The sequence below is a fragment of the Nannospalax galili genome, unplaced genomic scaffold (genome assembly GCF_000622305.1).
Source record: "Nannospalax galili isolate Female #2095 unplaced genomic scaffold, S.galili_v1.0 scaffold56, whole genome shotgun sequence".
NCBI lineage: Eukaryota > Metazoa > Chordata > Mammalia > Rodentia > Spalacidae > Nannospalax > Nannospalax galili.
In genome coordinates, this window is record NW_008340065.1 from 3532436 (window position 1) to 3541493 (window position 9058).

General features: G+C 56.1%; 1 protein-coding gene across 1 annotated transcript in view; it reads left to right on the forward strand.

Annotated features, from left to right (window-relative positions):
- Positions 1-7855, forward strand: part of Vac14 (VAC14 component of PIKFYVE complex) — a 114216-nt gene extending 106361 nt beyond the window's left edge. The window contains exons 17-19 of the mRNA XM_008834971.3: positions 51-130; positions 2873-3023; positions 7261-7855. Coding sequence (XP_008833193.1) covers positions 51-130; positions 2873-3023; positions 7261-7423 — 394 coding nt within the window. The 3' untranslated portion in view covers positions 7424-7855. The remainder of the gene's footprint in view (positions 1-50; positions 131-2872; positions 3024-7260) is intronic.
- The last annotated feature ends 1203 nt before the right edge of the window (positions 7856-9058 follow it).

Here is a 9058-nt window from a genome sequence, read left to right on the forward strand (position 1 = left end):
CCCCTCCCAAATACTCTCACTGAAGAGACTTTCCTTGACTGCCTACCCAGTGGGGACCTGGAGGTCACTGTGGACTTCCTCACAGAGGTGGATAAACTGGTGCAGCTGATTGAATGCCCCATCTTCACATGTAAGAGTCCTCATCCCCACTGCTATTGCTGGTAGGACCACAGTCTTGCCATGGCCTTCTGCTGACTTGGATGTTGGGAGGGAGGTGTGGAGCCAAATCCAGACACCACAGAGGCTGGGGAGGGAAAGGGGGCAGTGACCCCAGGGATGCTTCTAGAATGTCAAGAATGTAAGACTGATAGTGGTAGTTGGGAGTGAGAGGCCAGCTGGAGCAGCATAGGACACATGGCATCTGAACTTGGTCCTGTCTGTGTCCTCAAAATGGGTCATATGGACACAGGCCAGTATTGACATGAAACCCCCGGAATGTTAATACCAGACCCCTGCCCTGGGGCTGTCCCTGGTTGCCCCTCCCCAGCCTGCTACCCTCTTCCCTGGCTCTCTCAAGTTGTGGATGCCCTGAAGGTGTTTCTGCTCACCCAGAAGCTGTGCCCTCTCCTCTTCTAAGCAAGAGATGGCATGCACCACCAGGAGCCAATGGGCGGGGACTGCCCAGCGAGTAACACCCCGGCTGAATGTGCAGAAACAGCAACTGGCTGGGCGAGCACAGCTCTTGGCACCTCCATACATGTAGCGCCTGCTCCCCAAAGCACACAGCATTCCAAATGAATGTTTATGGTGCAGTAGAGAAGCCAGAGACAGCTCTGGCCATGTTCACCTTCCTGGCCTAGCTGGCCACCCCAGTCAGCTTCCTGACAGCATCTCTGGCCTACCCAGCTTGAGTGATCACCCTTTACCCTGGAGTCTAAAAGAAAATGCAGCGGTTCAAGGATACCCACCCCCTCAGCTCCCTCACATTTCAAAGACCAGCTGCTCTAAGCAGCAGAGGCTGCAGTGACTTGGGCCCTGGACACTGCAGAGCAAGAGGGAGACCCTCCTCAGCCTGTCCCAGGCATGCCCTGCCTAACATCTCACTTCCTATAGGCCCTATGGGGTCAGGATAGCCTAAGTGGCTCACCTGAGGCCAGGTCTAGGCCAACCAGGGGGAAGCCCTAAGCAGCTGATGCTCACATAGGCCTTGCTAACAGCAGAGGCATGGGCAGGCCCAACTTCCCCAAGGCCCAAAAGGAAGAAAAGATTCCCAGAAGGAAGAAAGGATTGGAAGCAGGCTCAGGTTTCTCCTGAGCTGTGTGCATGGTAAAATGTGTTCAGCTTCAGATACCCCACTGATCAATGCAGAGCTCGCCTATAACCCCCAACAGGTGTGAGGACTTCTTGCCCCTCCCCAGTAGCTGGGTGTTCTCAAATGCGGGTCAGTCCTCATAGCCTACCTGGAGCTAGCATCCAGTCTCAAGGGCAGAGGCTCCATCCCTACCCCTACATCCCTCTCCATGTGCAGCCACCAGTACCCCAGTCATTCAACTTGGGTTTCTGACCAACCAGCTATAAATCAGGGCTCCCACAAGCCCTTAGGTCCTATTAATTTGCTGGAGTAGCTTACAAGACTCAAGGAAAAACATTTACCAGTTTCTTATAAAGGATACAGAGGAAAAGGAGGTGGTGAGTTGCGTAGAAAGAGCACCACACTCCACTCGGCTCCATGAGTTCCACTAACAGGAACCTCTCTGAACCTAGTCCTGGATTTTTATGGGAGCTTCATCATTTAGGCATGGTTGATTATCTTTGACCATTGGTGATCAGCCTAACTTGTAATGCATTAGCATGGTAAAGCTCTAGTTTCAAAGACTCCAAGGGTGTTAGGAGCTGTGTGCTGAAAACTGGGGTGAATACCAAATATATATGTCACAATATCATAGGCATCTGTGACTTCTGCCTTTTGGGGCAAAGGAGGGACTAATTAAGAGAAGCCACCCAGTCCCCTCCTACCTGACATCAAGACCTGGCTAACTCAGGCTCCCAACAACCTCCCCAAGTCCCACCCTAGCTCCTGTCAGGAAGGCAAGGTCGCTCTCCAGAAGGTCTTTAACAAGACCCACCATGGTCCAAGACACATAGGAGGGGCCAGTATGCCTGTAAAGGCTCAGGAGGGAAAGGAGCGCCTCTTTCTGGTTCTGTCTCCCAATTTGGGATTTAGCTGGGGCTTTCTTGGGGTACAGCCAGCCAAGGTTCCAGGTCCCCAGGTTGAAATAGATGCTGGGCAGAAATTAGGGATGTGTTTGTTCCCTGCCCTGGAAGAGATGGTGTGGTAGTGGCTGTGTCTGAGTTGGGAATACAGATCACCTCCTGGACATTCAGGGCTCTGGTGTATGCCTCGATACACATAAGGCATTTCCCATCCTGCCGTCTCTTAGTGCAGCCCTAATCCACTCTTTCTCTACAGCTCACTCTATTTATAGCTCACGTGCTGGCACGTGCAGAGCCAACTAGGGAATCTGTTACTCTACAAGCCCCCTACCCCTCCCCCTGCCAGCCCTCATTACCAAGAAGGCAACTGAGCCTGGGAGAGGTGGGTCTGGCCTAGCAGGTTTGGGGGAAAGGGGGTCTCAGGCTGAGGGGAACACTAGACAGGTCAGTCAAATGGACTAGAAAGGGAGATTAGGTCACAGAAACAGCTGAGACCCTCTTGGAGGAGGACCAGGCCTGGCTGGCTATAGAGGAACCACTGCTTCACCCTAAGCCAGGCCACCTAGCAGCCCATCCCTATAAACTAGGTTTCTACCTGGCAGTACTGGGTCCAGGATAGCTTCAGCCCTCTCCCAGCGAGGCTGAGGCATGAGGTCTGCGTTGGTAGATTCCAGAGCAGTGCCAAGATCCCTGACCCCTGCCCTCTGCCCTGCTGCAGATCTACGCCTGCAGCTGCTGGATGTGAAGAATAACCCATACCTGATCAAGGCCCTGTACGGCCTGCTCATGCTGCTGCCACAGAGCAGCGCCTTCCAGCTGCTGTCTCACCGGCTTCAGTGTGTGCCCAACCCTGAGCTGCTGCAGACAGAGTGAGTGCCGGGCCCAGGCCCCTCCAGGGGGGATCCAGGGAACTCTCTAAGGTGCCCTGCCCCTACACCTCACCCCCTAGTCACTTCAACCCTGTTCACCCCACAAGGGAGTTCTGGGGAGTGCATGAAGGGGAGAAAAGAACAGACATGGTTTCCCAAGCAGCTCAAGGAGACCAGGCCTCAGTCTAGGACCTCTGTCCAGCAGAGACCTCTGGGGAAGAGTTACAGGGAGGGAGAGTGAGGGTGCCAGAGAGCCAGGTAGAGCCCAGTCCTGGGCATCTCCCAGCCTCAGATGGCTTGCCACCTGGCAAGATGCTCAGACCTGGCCCATTGAGAGCCCCAGCATCTCTGGGACCTTCCCACCGACGTCCCAGTACAGTAGGAGGTAGGAACACACCTGAGCTACCCTGTTAGGGTCCTGCCCATGGGAAGAGCAGATCCCTGAGTGGCATCTTCTGGGCAGGGCGGGGTGGGGGAGTTCAAGCTCCTACCCTGAACCCTCTGCTGGCCCCAGCCCCACAGCCTCTTGGGCTGTGTCTATATTTGGTAACCCTTGGAGGCTTTGCCTCATCCACAGGCATTTGGCATCCGAGATGGAAAATTTCACTTGTCAGGTCGCCATGGAAACAAGCAGAGCCACTGAGAAGATTTACGCTGAATGGAGAGCACCCAGCTTGCATCAGCTGCCCTGTGTGTCTAGAATTCCCTCCTAAGCTATAGGAGCTGCTCAGCAGGCCTGGCACCTTGCTGCAGCGAAGGCCTCAGGCATTTGCCTTCAGGCCAGATGCAGGCAGCCTCAGGATGGGCCTGCCCACTAAGTCTCTGGTGGCTCTGTATCTTTCAGACCACTGGGCTGAGCCTCTCCCTACCCCTTCCACCAGCCTGGCTTCTCCAGAGCTGAGTGTAGGATACCTAAGAGGTTATCCCAGTCTGTTGCCCAGTCCCAGGCAGCATTGTGCTGGCTGTGTCTCATCAGCTGTGGCTGGCACCAAGTGAACCCTGGGAGGCAGGCAGTACTTGGTGTGTTTGAGTGTCCCCTGGAAGGAATAAAGCCACTGTGGGCTTGGCCTTGTGTAGACTCCCCCAGCTAGTATACCTCCTGCTTCTGAGACTCAGGAGAGGCTCGGAGGTGACGCCATGCCTCCCCAGCCTTCCCTCTACCTGGGCCCTACCGGGAAGCCACTGAGTGGGGAAAGGTGTGGTGGAAGGGAGGAGACAGTAGAAAAGGCTGCCTTCCTGGGGGTTGAGGGGTTCAGGCCAGGCCGCAAAGCCCTGCCACTTCCCGGAGCCCCTCTCAGGGCTCTCTGCAGGAAACATCTTGTCTAGGGAAGGGAAGAGAGGCTGTGAATTATCATACCCTTCTCTAGACTCCCCAGACTAGGGGACAACAAATCTCCAAAGGGAAGCTAGATAAAAGGATTTCCTCAGACCCCCTCCATGGTCCATCCAGAAAGTCTTGAGGCCAAGAGGTTGGGACCCCTGAGTAGAGGATTCTGTAGGACAGCTGAATGATTCTCAGGACTGGACTAGGATCTGGTCCAAGTTCTCCATAGGTTTGCTATGTGGCCTCAGGCAAGTCCCACGCCCTCTCTGGGCTCTTGATTTCTTACAGGTGGGCTGAATGGGCAGGAGGTGTTGGAGTGCTCCTCTCAACCTCTCAGCCTTTCTTTGCAAGGACCTGGGAAAGTTGAACTTAAGATGCAGGCGTGGAAATGGTGGGTAGAAAAGGGGCCTCAGACAGCTGAGGGAAGAGTCAGGTTACAGGACTGGATGGAAAGGAGCAGCTTACAACCCTGGGAAGGGACTGTGGACAGTCCCAGCCCAGGGTGGGGCAGGCAGCTGGCAGACAGCAGGCCTGCAGGCAGAACAGCTGGGGAAGTTTTTACACTCCCCACCCATACCTCCTTGTGTACCAGCTCACTGGGGTCTGGGGACTGTGGGCCACTCTCAGGCTTAAGGCCACTCCCCGGGAACCATCTTCAGTGAGGCAGGAGGGAACCTCTGAAGGAAAAGGTGGTGGCAGGTGCATGGGTAGAGTGGCAGGGGCCAGCTCTGGACTTGTGAATTATTGCCAACTGCTGGCCAGGTGTCCCTGACACCCAGTGCCTGAGAACTGTGGTAAAGAGAACATTCCCATTCCAACAGGCAGGGAGATACCTGTAATCTCAGCACTGGAGAAGTAGAGGCAGGAAGATCAGGAGTTGAAGGTCATTCTCAGCTTTATAGTTAAGGGCCAACCTAGGCTATATAAGATTCTGTCTCAAAAACAAATGACAAAAATTGGCAGGAAGAGGAACCTCTAGGCTCATGAGAGCCAGGCAGTGTCCCCCCCTTCACCCATGGAGTCACACCTTTCACTCTCTCAAGACCTCAGGCTAGGAAGGGTCTATCTACTGTGAGGCAGGATATTCTGAGGTCCCAGGGAGTAAGGTGCTTCCCCAGCCCATACCCTGGGTATCTCCCCGGACCCCTCATCTCAGTCCTTGCTCCAGACCTCAGGCTTCAGTTTGCTAGTACTCTTCAGACTCTAGGGCCACTCAGAAGACACCCCCCCAGTGTTATCCCTGTGGCCTCAAGTCTTCCTCCTGCCCCAGACCAAATGGCTTAGATAACAGCTAGCCACATTCTGAACTCAGAGCTACAAGCTCCAAGTTCCTCCACCCCCTCAGAAGCCCAGGTTGTTGTCTGGGACAGTGGCACCTTAGCCACAGGACTACTGGGCCCCCATTTCAAGGCGAGTCTGAAGAAAGCAGCAAAAGCACTACAGTGCTACCCACAGTCCATCCCCCTCAAGTGGGCTTCACTGGGCCTCCCCTTCTTCAGCCAACAGTGGTCCAGCCCTGGCTGTGGAGGCAGTGGCTCAAGGCCCAGAAAAGCATCAGCCACCAATGCTGTCTAAGATGTTTTCAGGCAGTGTCCTCCCCCAGAAAGAGAGGAAGGGAGGCTCAAGTCCTCTAGAGTTGCATCCGGGAGTGATCTTGCCCTGCAGCCAGGAGGGCCACAGCAACATCTTTAGGCTCCAGCTATGGGTTTTTCCAGCCTGGCCAAGCTCATTGGTCAGAGTTCTTTGTGGGGAGCTCTGTTGTATTTCTCCAATCTAGACTAAACAGCCTTGGGCTGCCTGCCCTTGGAGAAGCAGAGCTGTAGCCACAGTAGGTGCCCATCCTATACCTAAGCTGGAGCTGGGCACCAGACAAATCTTTCAGGTCATATCTGGAGTGAGCCTTAAACCCACATACCATGCTGTGGCTTCCAAGACAGCCTTCTTTATAGACAGGAAATGGAGTACATTTCCAAGGTCAAATGGCTAGGCTAGGCCCTCTGAGGTACTTGGCTGCCCCCAGCACCAGCCATGCTGGGGCCTCTTCATAGATTCAAAAGGCCCAGAGTGTCCATTTCACTGTGCTGCCCACTTTCTTCATAAAACCCCTTGCCAAGGTACCAGGCCACAGCTTCCAGCCCACACCACTCTACTAATCTAAGCCAGTGAGGCCAGAGGAAGGATAAGCAGAATGTAACACAAGGCTATGCTGGGGGGACAGCTAACCATGGGACAAGGTCAAGTGGCACATTAAACACTGGGCTTGATGTGGGGCAACAGGGCTGTTGCTACATTAAACAGTTGGAGGGAGCCTCATGCACCCTGTAGGTGTGTAGTACACAGTCTGTGCCGCTGTGCAGAGAACTAAGGGGAATGGTTAGCAGCAGGAGGTGCCATTAGCATGTTCAGTGATGGGACCAGCTCTTCCTCTCTAGGGATAAGTACTGACTATAGGCCTTAGGTCCCCCAACACTCAAAAACAAATGCCCTGCCAGGTTGAGGGCCCAGCAGAGAGACTTTGGTGATACCAGTTGTCTCCAGCCCCAGCTTTGCCCCAGAGAAAGGGCCCGGCTGCCACCTCTTCCTCCCCAGACCCTGTTCCAGGCCCCAGCTGGCTTCCTGGCTGGCTGCTAGCCCTGGCACTCACCCCAAAGGGAGCCACTGGTAAACAGGAAATGCTTCCCCGTGCACTGCCTTCTCTGGGTACCATCCCAAGCCCACAGGCTGAGAGATTCAAGCAGCATGTTGGCCCATCCCACCAGCTGCAGGAAAGGGGGTAGACACTAGGCCCCCAAGCACTATGGTGCTGGCTACTGGGAAGGTGTTGATGGGCAGGGGCACACAGATTCCCAGAGACTGAAATCCACCAGTATGCAAACTTTGGGATGCAAACTCTGACTCTGTCCATCTTCCCAGAGACAGTCTGAAGGCTGCCCCCAAGTCCCAGAAAGGCGACTCCCCCAGCATCGACTATGCTGAGCTGCTGCAGCACTTTGAGAAGGTCCAGAACCAACACCTGGAAGTAAGGCACCAGCGGAGTGGTCGCGGGGACCACCTGGACCGCAGGGTTATCCTCTGACATGCCTGGCATGGAGAAGGGCCCAAATGGCCCATTGAAGCACTCAGGGTCTCCAGGCCAACATCATGAGGAGCCTGAGGACCTGCCTCACCTACGGTTGGACCTGACCACCAACCCAGGGTAGGGAGGGGGACAGGCTGCTCTGTCAGGCCCACCTCCTCCCAGTCCAGCCCCCTGGACCCCAGCGCTGTCAGCTGCACCCTAGCTCAGGACAGCTGGCTTCCCTCCTGAGTGGAGCCACCGCCTCAGAAGCTGGAAACAGACTAATTGTCCCTTGTGAGAAGAACTTGACCTCAGCCCCTCCTTCCCCCAGAGCACTGGCCTGGTGTGTGTATGTTCATCTTCGTGGGTAATACACATCTTCCAGTGCAAAGATCTCTGCAGAATGATGTGTTCCATCCCTGCCCCAATAAAGAAATGCCAGAAACCTTAGCCATACCTGCCTGCTATATCCCTGCTGGCACCTGTGCCCTGCTGATGCCACAGCTGCCCCAGGGCCTCACCTGTCCTGGAGAGCTGGTTTCATGCTGAGCCTTGCCCACTCACCTGATGGAGACTAGGCCTGGGGCCCACCTCCCCCTATGACCAGCACCTTCCTTTTGGCCAGCCCACAACCCTTAATCCTGCCTTCTCCTAGCCCTTAATCCTGATTCCCTGGGTAATGTGGCATGTGACTTCCCCATCCCCCCAGTAGATGGGAGCTGAGCCTCAGAGATCCCTGGAGGAAGGCAAGACACTGCAGATCACTGAGCAATGGGAGGAAAGGTGCCCCATTCTTTGATTTAGTTCAAAGAACCTCTCTGACCTGTATGCGGGGGATCACCTGTCCCCAGGCTTTAGGACACCGTGGCTTGGCCTTCTCATGAGCCCCCAGTGCCTTCTGCGGCCCTGTCGTCGCGAGTTGCTTGTGCCTGCATTTCCCTAGAGCCCCAGCAACGTCACCCCATGAATGGGTTTACCAGGAGTCTCCAGGACGACGGCTGTTCTTGCCCTTGCCCACATGCACATGAGTGCGTCCACACACACGCCCCAGGCATTAGGGAATGCTCTATAGGTCTAAAACAGACCCCTACACATGAGGAAGGAGGGTGGGCCAGGAGACCACCACCCCAGTGCGAGTGGCAGTGGCACCGCTTAGAAAAGGAGTCAAAGGACATTTATGGAGGAGGGTCGGAGTTTATGGACGGTCTGTACCCGGGGCGGACAGTCCCCAAGGCAGGCAGCTCCATGGCCCTCTGCATGCCCGCTCAGTGCTGCGCACCGGTCCGGCGGCATGCGCGGAGGACCGCATCCACCGCAGGGCTCGCCTTTGACCGCGCCGGAAGCCCCCCGCCCGAGCCCGAGGCCTTGAAGGTGCAGTGGAGCGATCGCTCCCGCCCCGACCCGCGGTGGCGCCCGCGCCCGCCGGCCCTGCTCGCCCGACCAGTCTGGCAGCGCCCGGGCTCGGATTTCAAAGCCCTGCTTTCTGGCCGTGAATGGGCCTGCGCCCGCCCGGCCTTTCCCACAGCCCCCTCCCGCGCTCCCTCCCCGTGGTCCTCCCTCCGCCGTGCCCACGTGACTCCCGAGCCTCGGCAGCTCGGATTACCGCCGCCGCTCCAGTCCCCGCGCCGAGGCTGCGCTGCAAGCTGCCCGCGC